We start from the raw sequence: 17519 nt of genomic DNA, 5'->3' as shown, positions 1-17519 counted from the left end.
CATGTATCACACACATGCTACAAGTGATCAGCTTTAAAGATCCCACAATATTTACTGGAATTCTTGGTCATGAAGCACGTGCTTTTATTGCATGCTTTTTAGGTCACAGATGCCCGAGCAACCACCCGTCAACATTTTCCTATCCAAGCTGGATGTCTCATAAAAATGCAGCAGAGAATTCAGCTGTCTAGTTTTTGTGATGGGAACTGTTCTTAGACCATAACTTTCACCACAAAAAAAATTATTAGCCTTCAACTCAAACACAACACTGCTGTTACAGAGAAGAGCAAATAATGCTACTGCACATAACCCGGTGAGTTGCTTTTTGACCAGATAAGCAGCTAGTGCTCTAGAAGAAATATGCCACTGCCACGTGGGGCAGGGAATGTTTGGAAGAGCTGCTATAATTTTCCTGCCCTTTTTGCATTCATTCCTGGACCAAGCAGTGTTTGTGCACCTGACCAGCTGGAATTAAACACTGCAGAGCGTGTGATCCCTCACTGAAAAAAATCCCTGTGTTGGGCAGGCCCAAGCAAAGGAGGTGGAACCACAACTTGTTAACAAAACAAACAGCTAATCTTTAGGTAAGTAAACTCTACATCAAACACTGCTGGAACGTCTCCCTTGTTATACTTTTCCCAGCCAGTCACTGACCTGAGATAACGGCTTCTTCCGTGCACAGTTGATGCCTCCAATGAAAATCATATTGGGCATCACGGGTGCGGGGTAGTCAAAGACAAAGTCCAGTCTCTTCAGCCAAATGGACCCGTGGCTTAAAAGCTCTGTAACCGTGATGGGCTTTTGGAGAAAGTCCGAGGCCAGTCTTTCGAATGGTGAAAAGATGATTCTGCAGGTGAAAGCCTCTGAAATGGCAATCAGTACGTTCTTGACTCTCTGAGGAAATGTCATATGGTCTGTATTGAGGGAGAACATTCGTGGGACATAGGACGGTGGGTCCGGACTCTGAGCGGCGTGAGTGTCTATAGCACATGGGATAGCCCGCAAGAAGAAAGCAGAAGGGATAGAAAAATGCAAAGCAATTATTTGTCCACAGGGTGTCACAGGGTCTGTAAACATTACATCGAATTTGCTTTCTTCAATGAATTTCATCATCTCTTTGTTGTGCAGTAGGGAACTGCAAGCAACTTCAAAGACGGCAGAACTCTTTTTAAAAATATCCCAAATATTCAAAAATCTGTAAATAAAAGGCTGGTCACTAAAACTGTTTGCAGTAAGTGAATGCAGAAGATCTTCCATCTCTTCCTCTTTAAAATGTACAGGGTATGTTTTCAGCGTGTACCACTCTGAGGAATCTACAACCGTTTTCATCTCTGGTGACACGACAATTACTTCATGCCCTCTCTTGCTCAGCTCAACCAGCACTTCCTTCATGCTGAGCCAGTGACTGCCCTCCATCGGGATCACCAGCACCTTCCCAGCAGCAGCGCTACCCAGGCAGCACAAGAAGGGGAGCAGCACAGCCACCAGCATGTTTGGAGTTGAACAGACCGGAGTCCAAGTGAGAGAGAGCTTTTGTAGCTACGATCCACCTATGCAAATGCACCACTTGGCAATGCTTTTTCACGATACCTTTGCCCTTTTTGACTTGCCGCATGTTTCATTGGTTTTGCAGTTTGCACGCAATGGGATTCACATTGGAAGTTTAATGATTACAAAGGGTTGAACTGGGGTTTGTGCTTCAAAAGCTGGTTTGCACAACCATGAGAAAGGTGTGTCTTCTGCCATAAACGTGGCTCTCCCAGGCTGTGACTACAGCTCAGTGCCTCAGCCTGCTCTTCTTTGTCCCATACTAGGACCACTGACTGATGATCCTTCCTACCATCAGCAGCCCAGCCATGCAGACCCCGTTGCATCTCATATTCCTTACCTGAACCACAGCCGCAGTCTCTCCTGTTCACCCTTCTTGCCCCCGAGCACAGCAGGCTGGGAGGTAGGGGACTGCAAGCTGCTGGGTGAGTCTGCAGTTATTGTTACTGAGCCACAGGGGAAATGTCCAGGGAAGGCAACAAGAGCCCAGCTTTAGCCTGTGGCTCAGTTAGCCTCACGTGCAGGCAGGCAGCACCCATTAACAGCTATGGACACGTGAGCACAAGTCACGCAGGCAGCTGGGAATGACTCCTGCCCGTCCCTTGTTCTTTGCCCAGAAAGGCTTGGCTTTTTGTTAGAGCTACTCCTCCCACAGCCGGGCATTTTTCTCTAGAGACCACACATTTGGAATAATCCATAAGAAGCCAAGTCCCCCATGATCTCTCCCTGTGCTCTTACAGCAGCGCTTACTCAGTGCAGCACAACTGCAGCTCTGATGTGAGATGGGACCCATCCGCCCCATCCCTGCCCAGGTCAGACAGTGGTATCTGGGCACCCTATATGCCCTGTGTCCACCCCTTTCCCAGGATGTAGGGCTGTGCACGGCTGTTGTGTGAGCTGTCACAACATGTGAACATGCCACAGCAGTCTCAGATACAGCTGGACAGTGTTTGTTGGCAATGCCAGGTAAACCCAGGTTTGCAGCTTCACTTACTTGTAAGAACACTTCCCAGGTTGCAGAGGTGGTGCTGGGCCACCTTCAATTGGTCCCATGCCTAGGTTTTGTTCATCCATGTGATTGGATTGAACTTGTCTCCTATCTAATTTCTTTTCATAGTTTTTATCAGCATGAGCTAAGAGCTTTGGTCTTCTGATCACTTCTCACTGCAGCACACTCATGAAGTAGGGCAGGACCATCTAAACCATCCTACAGCAACACCAGCACAGGGGAAAACACGAAGCTTGCCCAAAGAAGATCTGAGTGGAAAATTCTCTCACAAACCTGTGTGAAACTTTTACTCCTGTGTACGGCTTGCTCTCCCATCAAGCACAAAATATCTGCCCCAGATCCTTGTACCTTTGACAGGCTTTTCCCTTTCTTGCAGCTGATTCCTTGAGTGAAGAGAAGGTGGGGCATAAAAGGAGTGGTATCTTGGTATCCAAATAGAGCCCTTTGATAAAATGATGGTGGATGGACATCTCTCCAGACTTTAAAGCACTGCTTAAACCTGGCACAAATGTCCTTAGAAGGCAGTTGCTGACAAGGAGGTTCAGCACCCACAGGGAGACTGCCACATGGTTTGTGCAGCTGGTAGAGCCCCTTGGGATATAAGAAGTGGTATTTGGACATTTACTGGCAAGATAATCTAGCTTACATGGGGACCCATGATAGAAAGGCATCCACAGAACAGGTGGACTGCTAGGATTACCCCACGTGGACATACTTAGTCTATACAGAGTGTACCAAATTACAATTATCCATACAGTGATGGAGATCTCCATCCCACTGCAGACTGTCAAATTGTTACAGTATAGTAATTTTTTATAAGCATTTTCTTTTCCAATTCAACTCAAGCAAATGGTACAGTGAAACATAACTTACACTAAAGATAAATATGAAAAATCAGTGTTGAACTACCTGAGTTGTTTTTTAAACAACAAAGACTAGTTGGTACAATTGAGAAAAGTGATTTTTTTTTTTTTTCCCATTGATGCAAACCTGCATTTTTGAAGATAAGCAGCCAACTGAAACTCTGTCCTCATCTCTACAGATAACTTCCATTTAACCCGTCATCCTATCGGGCATAAAATTAGGTTGCAAAACAGAAGTTCACAGCTGAACATCAGATAACATAAACCAACAGGGTTCTAGTGCATGAACTTAGGAGTTCACGGCCTGTGTCAAGTCAGTTCATGACTCAAACAGTTCATGAACTCTGCAGGGCCAGATACTTCTTGGTTGTGTTATATATGGAGTGGTAATTCGTGTCGAGAAAATGGTTGATATTAATAAAGAAGGGGGAGGTTTGGGAATGTGGCCATGGGGGTTGGAAAGCCCCGTGGCTGAGATAACATTAGACTCGTAACGACGAGGCCATCAGGAATATAAAAGAGTCTAGAGGGAATGAAGAAGGGTGATTCAGGAGACTCCAAGCAGTCTCTGGTTTCTTGTTCTCCAGGTGGTTCTCTTGTTCTCCAGCCGTTAAGGCATGGATGTTTCTGGGTGTTTGCTGTTGTTACATTCAAAGTTGTTCGAGCAATGAAAAGTTGTTTTGAAAAGAACTGCTGTGGAGAGAAGGGTATAAGAGGGGAGCCTGCCCTCAAGAAAGAAGAAGAAAAAAAATACAATATTCATCTTCCAGTCTATATGAGCACCAGCCTCTTGCTAGTATGGCTATACTTTTTTACAGACTCAACAGACTCCCTACTTTCTGGACCATCAGAGCAAAAACTGTGGAAGAGGTGAGGAAGCAAAAGAAGGAACAGAATAAAAGCCAGAGAAATTAAAGGCAAACCATTTTAACAGGACACAGAATACAACAGACAAACAAAGGTTGAAGTTCTTAGATTAGCACAGACTCAGCTGGGGTCAGGTCTAAGCCAAATAATCGGTATTCAGAAAATTAACATACTGGCTTGTTTTTTAACATAACTTAGTAGGCTTACACGTGTTTGCTGTTCATTATCCAGTAGCAAAGGGCACTGGTGTCACTTGCAGGTTTGAATGCTCTGCTGCTCATTACTGTATTACTCCACTTGTATTTGCAGAAGAACACCTCGGAGAATTTACAAGAAAAGAGACCTCAAAGTGCAAGAGCTGTGTGCCAGCTCTTGGCAGAAGGAGGAAAGCCTTCCCCACTGCATGCAGAGAGACAGAAATTAAACAAGACTTAAGCTTGGATCACTAGTCATGTTAAGGTATTAGGGTGCAGTTGAGCTTACCGTTCACCCTGGGGTTGCTTCAGCTGAAAGAGGTGTTAATAACAGCAGGACAGACTGGCTGCCATGTGGATTCCTTCTCATCTAAGCAGCAAACAGTGAGTGGCAGTTAGGGAAGAAGCAATCTAGAGGTGTTGTTTCACCTACTCAAGTTGTTTTCCTGTTGTTAGATGAGGTTGCTCACACCCTTGTGCTCTGGGCTTTGCAAGCAGTAAAAAGTTGTTCGAACACCTGAGTGTGATGACAGCGCAATTTGATTTCCCAGGCTTTTGGATGATGGATAGGGCTTTAGATTTTGTCAGAAGGAATCCTTGTGTAATTGAACCCAGTCCTTTTTTGATGCTCAAGTGTCAAACAAAAGGATTACAGTAGCTTGGTAGCTGCTAGCATGAACCTGCCTGATTTCCTACCTGTCATAGCTATGGACATACACTGTTATTCACCTGCACAGAATGAGGAAGTATGCCTAGCATGGCTTCAGAGGGAAAACAACTCATCAAACTGCCAGTTGGGAAGTAACTTTAAGTCTTCACAGTAGCAAGAAGCAGCAGGCAGCTAAGGAAGCCACAGAACACAGATTGTTTTTAGGGCAGCCCTCTTCTAAGCAGTAAATAGAGATCATATGAAAACGACAGTATGTGATCCTGAAATTATTGACTGTATCCTATACTCTTATAACATTTCTTGATTTTTGTGCGCAGACCTTTGTCAAATATTTTTACCTTTACATTTACCTTTAGAATCATATTAAAGAAGGCTAACTTGACCAGAAGACGAACTTGTTATGGGTAGGGAAACTAAGGCAGTAGTTCCATTTGATATGAAGGGATTTTCGTAGAAAGAAGTGTTTTCTAGCCTCCTTTTATATCTTTTCTTTGAAATATGGAAAGCACAGTGATGTGGACAAGAACAGACTGAAAGGGACAGTGAAATGAATGCTTTAGACTGGCCATTTCAGGCTGATGCATGCTGTGCAATGAAGATGCACAATACATGGCAGTTAATATTTTTCCCCCACAAGCAGCACTGCTTTTATTTGCCTGATGTGTATTCTGCCATTGCAATGTAAGGCAGATGAACAGTGTGGCTACTTTTAGAGGTGTTCAACAACTTTACAAATACTGGCATGGTATAAGACTGCTCGGAAATGTCAGTAAGTTCATCGACACCTTGAATGTTGAAGATGAGCCTGTTGTTTGGTTTATGAACAGAGTGATGATTCATGCCTCAGTGCTGAAAATGAAGAGTTGCCCTGTACCTGTACTACATCACCTACCCGTGTTAGGAAAGCGATGGTTCCCTCAGACATGTGAGTCCCTTCTGAGGACACACAGTGACATTTGGCTGTGCAGGTTTTGAAAAGTGTGTCTGTGTACCAGGTATGTCTGTGTGTTGTGGTACTGCTTACTGTATGCTTTGACTTTTTGCCAAAGTCTTTGAATTCCACTTCAGTTGCATATTTCAAAGGACCAGTTGGACATGTCTCCTTATCAGAGCTTCTCAGATGCTGCTGGCTCTGGCAAGAGGGTTTCGGAGCAGGGCCTGTTTTCTTAATCCCTTTGCTGGAGGGACAAAACACAGTGCCTTTGTTCAGTTCTACTCCTGCTTTACTGGAGCAACTACACGTATCTTCTTGAATCAGTTTATTTTGCTATTTTAAGTTGACCAGTTGTTTAAATAAGTGTTTAGTGGTTTGGGTTAAAAAGCTAGAAACTTTTTTGAAAGGTTGCTATAGCTTACATCTCTGAGCTTTGATCAATTTACACAAACGTTGTGAACTGCCTAAAAAAAAAATAATGCAGCTTTGCATTTGCTTTGGTTATGAATGAGATATTCATCAAAGTGTCTCTGGACACACAGTGCAAGTTCATTTCTGGTCTCCCTAATGAGGGAACACTTATCACAACAACCTTCAGGTACTTCAGGAGTCAATATGATGCTGGCATAGGACCTCTGCCCAGTTGAGATACCAGGCCTGTTTTCTGCAAGCCTTGTATTAAACCTGCATGACACTGGGACTTGGCAACTGGATTTATGCGTCTGTTAATGAATATGTAATCGATACTGAAGCAGATGGCAATGCAAATTGGAAGACAAGAGGAAACGCAGCCTGAGGCAGCCAGTTATCTTAGTCAATGAATAAATGCAATTTGTGTTCCCCCAGGCATAGTCCTGTGGTCAGGAGTTGACGGAGAAAAGGCTCTACCACTCTGCCTTAGATGAGAGTATTTCAGGATGATGTTTATGGCTCAGGAGGGTCAGGGATTTGGGGATTTCATTCCCAGCTCTGTGCTGCATGTGACACATTTGCTCAGTTCTGTGAAAACTTGAGCTCCTCAGCAATGCCTTGAGCTCCTGAACAGGTACTGAGCCAGGCAGTGTCAGATGTGGCACAAAGGAGCCCTCTTCTGGAACTGGGTGGCAATACCAGATATTTCTGCCTGTGGAAAGCTATACGAAGTGTTGTATTGGAAAGGTCTGTGTCTTAAGCTGCTCTTCTAAGAAAAGAAACCTCATTTTGAGCCACTACTCCGCTGACTGAGAAAAGAAAGCTGCACCACAGGAGTGCTTTACTCATCAGAAGCCTTCAGTGCCAGCCTGTCCTTTCTTGTCACTTTGCTTCTTTATAGACATACTTCCACATCTGACATTGAAATAGAAAATGCAGTTTTGACCTACAGAGGATAAAATGTATTTCAGAGTGATCAAAAAAAATTGCCAGGGAAACAGGGGATCCGTGTCACTATCCTACAGGTGGTTATTAAGGTACAGCAGGACGGAGGGGAAAACCTGGGAGAGGGGCCAAGGAAGCAAGGGAGCTGTGAGTGGCACTGCCATCCAGCTGGATGCTTGCATTGCCTGCTGCCACACATCTCCAGCCACAAAGAGGCTGCCTGCAGATGCAATAAACTTGTGAGTGTTGTAATCCTAAACAGCCCTGCCTGCTCACCTCATGGCTAGATAAGCAGCCTCCTAGCTCAGGGAGTTCATGTCGGGCCACCTACAGGCAGGTCTAAGCCTGTGGCTGTCACTGTGCCACCCTGATAGAACTACAAATGCTTGGATTTGCTAAAGGATGAAGTGACGATGCCTGGCCAAGCACCACCACCCTTCTCTTGGATGCACAGGCCTATGCGTCTAATGATTCTCCTGCACAAAACCTGGATAATTACAGCTGCAGCCAATGAGAACCTGCAGAACAATTCCCAGAGCTGTTCCCTGGTGTGAACCACTCGGGGATCCTCTCCCAGACAGCATGGATAGGAGTAAAGCACAATTAGCAACTCTCACCCCACACAGGAGCATCACAAGAGAGCATCAAAGCCACTGTGAATAGGACACTGTCATTTCCTTCTTACTGAACAGACTCCTGCAGGGAGGAAATATCACCCTGGCAGTGTTGCACTGAGCTGTTACTGACTGCCACAACATCAAGTGGGACAGGTTGTCGCCACAGAGCCTTACAGAAGTTCACCTGTCCAGCATGTCATCTACATAGTGGTTTGTAGATCATCGGCAAGCATTTTGTGCCCAATCTGCCTGAGCTTTTCCAATACTGGACTCATGCTAAGCCAGTGGCTTTCACCTTAGACAGTACTAGAAGTATCCCACTGATCTGAAAGCTCAGGGAATGTCATAAAAAGCACCTGCGTAGCAAGCCAATGAAGAAATAAGACAACTAATGTCTCCTAGGTCTGTATGCAACCCCAAAGAAAATCCCAAAGAAAACTCTTCAAGAAGGGAAGTTCGGGAGCAGGTCTTATCACCCAAAGTCAATCATTCACAGGGTTGGTTTCATTATAATTAGTAGTTATCATAAGAGCTCTGGGCACAGTGCTGAGCTTATTGCTTAACCACGTAAATGATTTCCAAATCTCATCTTGGATCTCAATTTGGCATACAAAATGAATTGTCATCCTTACACTGGACATCAAGTAATGCTGAGGAATGCTGTAAGAAAGCAGCGATAACCTGCATGCAGAGCAGCCTCGCAGCCACCAGCAATAAGTGGCTCAGGGAGCTCTTGAAACAAACTGTATTGCTGACATTGAATATTGTTTATATTGTCTTTGTTTCTGTGTTTATATTACATATCTCTATGGTGTGGTTTTTTGTTTGTTTGTTTGTTTTCATGAACTTGTCTATTCCCTTGTTGAACTCCTGTAATTTTTTTTTCCCATCTATAATGGCCACTGTCAAGGCATTTCAAAGCTTGGGAGAAATACATGAGAGGAAAAATCACCTTCCTGTCTTTGCTCTGAAGCCATTAAATCAATACCTGATTTTTCCAAGCATCCCATAGTTATTGCCCGACAGGAAACAGAACAATCATTCTTCACACATCTTGCCCATGTCATTCACAATTTCTGAGACCTTTGTTCTGTAGATCTGTTTTTTTCGATCACAAAATAGATCTTGCTCAAACCTTTTACCAGCCCTCTCACCTTCTTCTGTACTTTTGCCGTTCTACCATATTTCCTCTGAGATGAGAAGTCAGACAATATTCAGAATGAAAGTATGCCATGGACTTATTGAGTAGCTCGGAGAGCTTTTCTCTTTTCTTTTTTTTTCCCTTTCTTTCCTAGTCATTCTAACCTTTTGTTTTCCTATCTGTTGAGCAATGGGATACCAGGTTTCAGAGAGCCACCTATTTTTATCACGACTATATTTATGAACAAAGATGATTAACCTAGAGTTTACAACTGTGTATGGATAGGCAGACTTTTTTCACCCATGTGACTCCCTTTGCATATTTACACTTCCCTACTTCATGGCCTTGCTGCTGGGCAGTTCCAAGTGAAATAGGAACCATTCTTCTGTTCTCTGTGGAAATGTAGGCAGAAAAGCCAGAGTGAAGTTAGGAGGAATACACAAGGTTTTTGAAGATGCAGAACATATGATTTCCACTCAATAACAAACATCAGTATGAGGACAGGAGACGGCAGGTATAAAATAAAGCCAGGATGGTTCTACCCCTTTGGAAAGCAGCAAGCTACAACGTGTTTGCAGCTCTGAGACCTTCAGGTTATAAAAACAAATAGAAGACTAATGTCACGCAATCAGAAAGAACGTGCCATGGTACCTCTTAAATCTAAAACTACTAAGTGCCACTCCCTCGAGTTTAATACTAGAGAATGTATGCAGTCAGCTTATTTTTTATTTGCCTAGGAGCGGTTCGGGGGAGTCTGTGTAAGCCCATCAGAGAATATAAAAGAAGGAAAAAAAGAGAAAAAAATCAACTCAAAGATACTGTAGTGCAATCATGTAGTGATATTGTGTGACCACAATTCAGAAGTGAGGAAGTAATTTCACAGGAATGTAATATGTGCCTGGGAAGAAATGTCTGGTGCTATTAATTGTTTTTAACTTTCTAGATTAGCTTTACAAATCCCACAGAACAGTTCTTATAAATGTCAAGAAACACATAATAAAAATGTCTCTGATTTTGCGTTTGTGTTTCACAAAATACACTATGTTAGAATAATTCTTTCAGTTTCAGCTTGAGATTTATGTTTCACCATGATCTACAAACAGAAATAACATAGACTGCCACCTAGGAAACCGTATGTTATGAAAATACAACCAAAGCAAGTTAACTGACTTTGCTGAGCCTAGAATTAATGACAACAGGAACAACAAAAGACTCTCAACGTGGGGTCTTTGGAGTTTTAGTCGGACAAAAGAAATATATGCCAGGATTCATGAAAGTGAAACCAAAATTGCATCAGACTGAAGAATAAAATAAATATTCACTGAGGACGGTAGCTGGCTGATGAAGTCCATTTTTTGTTGGACTTGTCAGAAAATCTTTACTAATTCAAATGACAGTCATCTGCCTCCATCAGGATAAAGCCATTTCAGCCCATGGAAAGCAACTGCCAGAAACCAGATGTATGAAATCACTACTAGATAAATAAAAATATATATATAATAAACAAACAAACAAACAAACAAATAAATAAATTCAAGAGCACAAAAGCCCATAAGCCATGTGATTACATATCTTTGGAAAATGTATGATTTGAAGAAAAAGAACATACCTTAGGCAGTGGTTTGCCCGGAGCACAGTTTACACCTCCAATGAAGACCATATTGGGCATCACCGGTCTGACATACTCAAACACAAAGTCGTATCTCAGTAGCCAAATGGAAGCACCGTTCAGCAGGTCTAATAGGGATACGTCTCTTTGAAGAATTTCAGAGGAAAGCTTTAATCCTTCTTCATAGAAACCATTACAGTACACAAGCTCCAGGAGTGCAATCAATGCATTTTCCACTCTCTGGAAAAAGGTCATGTTGTCTGAGTTGAATGTAAACAGTCTTGGGACATACGACAGAGGGCTTGGGCACTGTGATGCATCATAGTGTAGACTGCAAGGAAATCCTCTCATGAAGAACACAAACGGAAGAGAAAGGTAATTAGCAAGTGTTGCTCCACACAAAGCAATAGGGTCTGTTAGGAGAGCATCAAAGTCACTTTGATTCAAGTACTGCATTATTTCTGTGCTTCTGAAAATGTTCTTGCACTGATTAAGGAACAATCCAAAAGTGCATTTTGAGACGTTGTAGAGTGACAGAACATTCATTGGGAAAGGCTGGTTACTCAGGTGAACAGATAAATACTCTGCAAAGAACTTATCCAGGTCTTCTAATGTGTAATCCACTGAGTATGTTTTCACAGTGTATGATTGTCCCTTTCCCATCTGCCAGCTTATTTCTGGTATAAGCACCACCACTTCATGTCCTCTGTCCATGAGCTTGAGAACCAGCTGCTTCATGCTCAGCCAGTGGCTTCCATCCATGGGCACCACCAGCAGTTTGCCTCCTTCGGAGAGGCCAGGAATGAGGAGGATAAAAATCGAGGCAGCAAGCAGGTAGCAGAGCCGAAAAGTCATCTTCCTGTGGTCAGAGCAGTGACTGCAGAAGCGTCTTCTTCTTCAGGCTGTAGCTCGAAGATGCTTTTGGAGGAAGCGGATGGATTTATCTGCTGAGTTGTGCTGCTTTGTCATTATCTTCTAGTTAATGATTTACTGCTTTGATCTGGGCTCAGCTATGGATGAGAACTGTTGTTGCCTTTTTTTTTTTTTTTTCCCTTTAATTGCTTGTAAAGCCAAATGTAGTGAGTGACCCTTTCCCATGCTGAGTCATTGGAGTTCTTCAGCATTTAATAGAGAACTAGCTCCTCGACATCCTAATCAGATTTCTTAAGACTTCCCTCTTTATCACTCTTGTGTCTTGTCTTACCACTTAGACAGGGCCAAGGAAGGTGAGTCTGGTGAGAACAACTCCAATAACACAGTAACAAATGAAAACAGCTTCAACACATTTCATCACAGTTGGAGTCACAGATGTTCACAGAATTTATTTGAAGACAGAACAGGAGAACCTCAGGATAAGAGGAAAGGGCAGATGAACCACAATTTTTCAGCTAGCAGGAAACGGAGCATCCCTCCTATGGCATACAGTAACACCAAGAGACGTTGAGAAGGGCTGACCTGGCATCTGAAGCAGAGATTTGGAGCTATCAAGCGCCTAAACAATTAGATGCCTAAATGGCACTGTGACATGGAAAAATAATGAAACATAGGATATTTAGAACCACAGGTCCATAGAATATCCTGTGTTCGAAGGGACCCGCAAGGATCATCAAGTCCAACTCCTGGCTCCACACCCCACCACCCAAAAATCAGACCCTATGTCTGAGATCGTTGTCCAAATTGAGAGCTGTCCCAGTGCCTGACCACTCTCTGGGTCCAGAACCTTTTTGTGACACCCAGGCTGAAGCATCCCTGTCATTCCCTTTGGTCCTCTTAGAAACACAACTGAGACGCAGAGGCAGTATTTCTCTCCCTTCCACACCACTGTTAATGCAATGATGTTAATTGCGTAGAGCTTTCTGCATGGTTTTCTTGTCAGTCTTTTTACTTTCTTTTCCAACTTTACCAACATCTGGATTTTTTTCCTTGGGTAGCGAAGCTACAGAGCAAGTGGCAGAAAGCATTTTTCTTTTAGGCACTTGGTAACTTTTCAGAAAACAAAATCTTTGGACTTTAGAGCTGGGGGAGTTTTACCTTTCATTTAGGTAAAAATGTAAGGGAAAAAAAAAAGGGTGAGTAATAACTAGAACAAGTTACTACTTCTACATTTATGCAAAATACACTTAAAAGTGATCATTTGGAGCATGAGAAGTTTAATAAACAGCATTTTCTCTTGAAAATGCTTTGATAATGGCACTCCCAAATTTGCTGGAGAGGTGTACATGTAAGCAAAGGTGTCCTGCCCTCCCTGAAGCCTGGGCCTCCTCTCGGGCCCCTTCAGTGGCAGGGTGAGCGTTGTCCCAACTTTGCCACACGCTTAATGGGGAAGGCAGGGGGTGCTTAATGAGGAAAGAAGGCAGGGGGTGCTTAATGAGGACGGAAAGCAGGGGGTGCTTAATGAGAACTGCAGGGGGTGCAGAGGCGAGCTCAGGACAGGTTAATCAGTATCTCAGGAGAGCTTCCGAGCATTTAGAGCACGCCCCTATCACCCTCGCCTGGCTTAATGATCCGGGGAAGGTTTATTTGTGAGTTAAACTTTGCCGGGTTCAAGGCAGTGCAAGGTAACCGCTGACTAACGCGGGCACCCCGTCATGGCCGCCATGGGGGGGGGGAGGGAACTACAACCCCCAGCAGCCCTCGCGGCGAGGCCGCGCCTCCCGGCGTGCCTCGCGCGGCGCCCCAACAAATATGGCGGCGGCGGCGGGGCGGCGGCCGGGGGCCTGGGGGCAGCTCTGAGCCCCGCGTTGAGGCGAGGAAAGTAAGGAAAAGAAGCATTTTTGGGGTGTTTCTGTGCCTAAACGGTAACGTGCAGCACGGCCGAGCCAAGGGTGAGAGGCTGGAGGGAGCTGGAAGCTCGGCGGTTAGGTCCCGAAGCGTGGGAGGTGGGATCCAGGTGCTGGAGGTGTGCTCAGGGCAGAGAAACCTGTTGGGGCGAGAGCAAAAGGGTTTGTTTTCCACAATAGAGCTCCTTCTTAGCGAACCCAACCGCGTAGTTTTATTCTGTGGTGGGTCTGAAGTGTATATGTATCGTGTGAAGTGCTGAAGAAGCGTTACAGAAAAGCAGTGAGTGTTTCCATGCTGCTCAGAGCACAGCCTTTTGCTTCAAAGGTGCCCTGCCATGAGAAGGACTGAAAATGCTTCGTGTAATGCTATTTAATAAAAAGAATTTTGGCCAGTATCAGAGGAACTAGCAGCTGGTTGAATGAGAAGCCATAAACCACAACTGGATTTTCCAAAGGTGCACACCAAGGTTTGCCACTGATGGCTCCTGAAGAAATTTAGCTGATGCAGGAGAAGTAGAACATTATTGCTTGATTAAATAATCAGCTAAATGATAAGAAACAAAAGATGAACCCTCATAGAGAGGAGTGAGGGTTGTTATTTCATGCCTTTTCTAGGGCCTGTTTTGTAGGGTTCAGCATATAAACTGACAGGGAACCACAGTGAAGTCAGATGGTTAATTTTTCTTGTGAAGCTGGCTGGTATATATATTGTGGTATAGTCAAGTCCAAGTAGTGAAATTTTCAAGTCTTTAAGCTACTGAACAGCTGAACGATACATAGCTGACAGCATCGATTGTAGGTGAGTCAAAAGAGATGCATATCGTGGGGCAGAGACAAACAACAATCACGTACACCCACGTATTTATGGAAACTGTGTAGTGGCAGGGTTTGGAACGAATGTACAGGGATGAGAACTTGGGATGATAAAGACTGCTTTAAAGGCAGCTCAATGCTCAGCCATTGTACAAGAAGAACAAAATAGCACACTGTAATTTAGGTATAGAAACCCATGGTTTGCACCCATCTTGAATATTGCATGCAGATGTGGTCCTCCCATGTCAAAAAGTGTAAAGGCGTCAGGGGAAGTTGGCCTTATCAACTGAAGATGGGGGAGAGATTCAGTTGTAGGAATGATTATGTCACTGTAGGGGCTTTTGTCTGGAGGTGACACCTGAGTGGAATATGGTAAAGAAGGTGAAGGTAGGCACAGGAATGATTATTCACTGCTTCAATATAGCTCACTGTTTATTCACATCTGAAACAAGTATTACAACATACCACATGGAACTATGGGGTGGAAACAGGAGCTAGTTGGGAATCTTGGTACGTGCTAAAAGATCATGGGGCTATGGAACTGGACTGGTAAAAAGAAGAAGCACCAGTTTGTTGCCATTGAGTTTCTGGCTTTCAATATCTGGAAGTGAAGAAAATGTTTTGGTAAAATATTGCTCTGTATTTACTGGTTTATTAAGTTCTTCCCACCTGAGCTGACCAATAATAGAGACTATTTGCATAGATGGATTTGTTGAGACCCAGCATGGGCATTTTGACAAATTTGGGGGGCCTTATTAAGCTTTCCTGCAGGTAAGTGGAACACTAGATAATTACAGGTGTTGAGAAGGACCTATTTTTTTTGTATGCGTATTCCTGCTGATACAAAATTAAAATGTGATGAGTTTGATTTTAGTTAGAAGTATTTTCAGACCTGCGTGAAGACAAATGCTTTTACTTGAACCTTTTTGTCACATTAGTGCATATCTGTGTATGGATCTGACACTCCCTTTTTAAAGTGGACAGAACATGAAAGAAAATAGTATTAGCAATTTCTTGATTTGGGACTGAAAGGTTCATCATTGAGGATTTGAAGTGGGTGGATTCAGTTACATTTTTTGTTAAATTGATTATTTTGTGTTTTTATAGGACGGTTTTGTCTTCACAATGTTTGGGGACTTATTTGAAGAGGATTTTTCCTTTATTTCAAACAATCATTGTGGAAAAGGGAAGAAATCAAAGCCCAGAGATTCTGAGCCTCCAGCTCCCAGAGATTTCACCAACCTAAGCGGTATCAAAAATCAAGGTGGGACCTGCTACCTCAATTCCCTTCTGCAGACGCTGCTTTTCACACCTGAATTTAGAGGTACTGTGTTCAAAATCTTCTTAAAGTAATGTTGGAATTGATATCTTGCAGTGACTTGCATTTCTAATTATTTGTTAAACACCACAAGCATAGATTGTTTTCACAAACAGTTTATTTCGCTTAAATTTAAATAAATTATTACAGGATACTCAGAGTTTTATCTCTTAAATTAGTATTGCCACTTCTACGCAAAATGTAAGTAATATATGTATTATATTTTCTTAGAGGTAGCCATTTACTGCTTGTGTAGATAAGAGAGGGTATTGCTGTTCATAACATGCTATTAATTTTTAATGCAGACACTACAGTTCTTGAAAAAAATGTATATTTTGCCATTTAAATGCCTCTGTGCTTAGGGGTACTTGAACCAGTTGTAATAATGAATGTTGTTCAGATATATGGTTTAATGTCTTAATCTGATAAAACAAAAAACATGATACTTGACATTTAGGTTAAAACATCTCAAGAGAAGACATCATTTATTCTTAAATAGGAATTTTTCTTTACAATTACAGAGGCACTGTTCTCTCTAGGACCTGAAGAGCTTGGAACTCTGGATGATATCAATAAACCAGACGCAAAGGTATTTAAAACTTTCCTGTAATTACTTTCCTGTAATTTCGCTGAGCATTGATTCATGTGAATTGAAACAATATTCTGAAATCTGTTGTGAGGATGATACTGGAAGACAGTTTGGTTGGCCGATACTCTTTTTTGCACACTAGATGTAAGCTTTTGGTGTTGTAAGCTTTTCCTTCAGAAGCAAGATGTTGAGCTTGTTTCTGCTGAATTTGATAGTAGAGATTCTTTTCTGTTCAGGAAAAGCAAAAACAATCCCAAAGTTTATACAGTGTCTTTTTCTTTGTACTTTCTATGCTGTAACTAAAGCTACAATGCTATGACTTATTTTTCACCAATTAAAAAAGTGTGCAGACTAGATGACTGCACTGAGGCTCTGAAGGTTTAACAGCCCACCCATACACAAGATGTTGTGGGACTGGAATTTATTATTTATTTTAAGAGTGCTTACTAATGCTGACTACAGAATTTCATTCTTCAGCTCTTGGACTGAAGCTGGTTGCTTAGAAACATTTTATCTTTGTGAATCAAAGATAAATATAGGCAGCTGATCAAGCTTGTTGACATTAACCCCTCTCTTTCCACCTCATTACCCATTTTAAAATTTTTATTTTTACTGATCAAGGAGTAGCTCATAAACCAATGTCTTGACACCTTGTAACAAGTTCTTAAGTTTTAGGATTATGAAAAATAGGAGATAAAGTTGTCATTGTGTACTTTGGTGGTGACTTAATTTTAACCTGCGCAGTTTTGCTTTATCACAAACCTTACATTCCATGACTGTATTGAGTAAGGTGAGGCCTTGTACAGTTTTGGTAACCACTGTTGGCAGATGTTTTGGTGAGAGTCAAGTAACCTGATTTATAAAAGCCATAGACAATGGTGGCTTGTTACAAGACTTTTATTAAATTAGTTTTCTTTTTAAATCAAAATGATTGGCTTGAAGACTTTCTGATGTGCTGGGTATATTTTGCTTTATATTTCTAGGTTCGAATAATTCCACTGCAACTTCAACGGTTATTTGCTCAGCTTCTGCTCTTAGACCAGCAGGCTGCGTCTACAACAGACCTTACCGAGAGCTTTGGGTGGAACAGCAATGAGGTACGAACGGGCACCTGTGTCACCATCATTGATACTGAAGTCTGACATGGAAAAAAATTCTTAGAATATTTCAGGCTGTGGAGATAGCAGTTGATTAGGTCAACTGTTGTCTTA

General features: G+C 42.7%; 2 protein-coding genes across 8 annotated transcripts in view; one reads left to right on the top strand and one right to left on the bottom strand.

The window, feature by feature from the left end:
• Window positions 1–11735, bottom strand: part of LOC137858456 (UDP-glucuronosyltransferase 1A1-like) — a 33518-nt gene extending 21783 nt beyond the window's left edge. The window contains exon 1 of one of the 2 annotated variants that reach the window (XM_068686223.1): window positions 10809–11735. In XM_068686223.1, coding sequence (XP_068542324.1) covers window positions 10809–11663 — 855 coding nt within the window. In that variant the 5' untranslated portion in view covers window positions 11664–11735. Of the gene's footprint in view, window positions 1–654; window positions 1492–10808 lie in introns of those variants that run through there. The other variant, XM_068686225.1, reaches the window with a different exon arrangement.
• USP40 (ubiquitin specific peptidase 40) overlaps window positions 1–17519 on the top strand; it is a 52077-nt gene that overhangs the window by 5228 nt on the left and 29330 nt on the right. For 3 of the 6 annotated variants that reach the window (XM_068686198.1, XM_068686199.1, XM_068686200.1), the window contains 3 exons: window positions 15509–15725; window positions 16241–16308; window positions 17292–17405. In XM_068686198.1, the coding sequence (XP_068542299.1) occupies window positions 15527–15725; window positions 16241–16308; window positions 17292–17405 (381 nt within the window). In that variant the 5' untranslated portion in view covers window positions 15509–15526. Of the gene's footprint in view, window positions 1–13468; window positions 13634–13674; window positions 14388–15508; window positions 15726–16240; window positions 16309–17291; window positions 17406–17519 lie in introns of those variants that run through there. The other 3 variants (XM_068686195.1, XM_068686196.1, XM_068686197.1) reach the window with 3 other exon arrangements.

The sequence above is a fragment of the Anas acuta genome, chromosome 6 (assembly GCF_963932015.1).
Source record: "Anas acuta chromosome 6, bAnaAcu1.1, whole genome shotgun sequence".
Lineage (NCBI taxonomy): Eukaryota > Metazoa > Chordata > Aves > Anseriformes > Anatidae > Anas > Anas acuta.
This window is presented reverse-complemented; position numbering and strand designations above follow the sequence as displayed.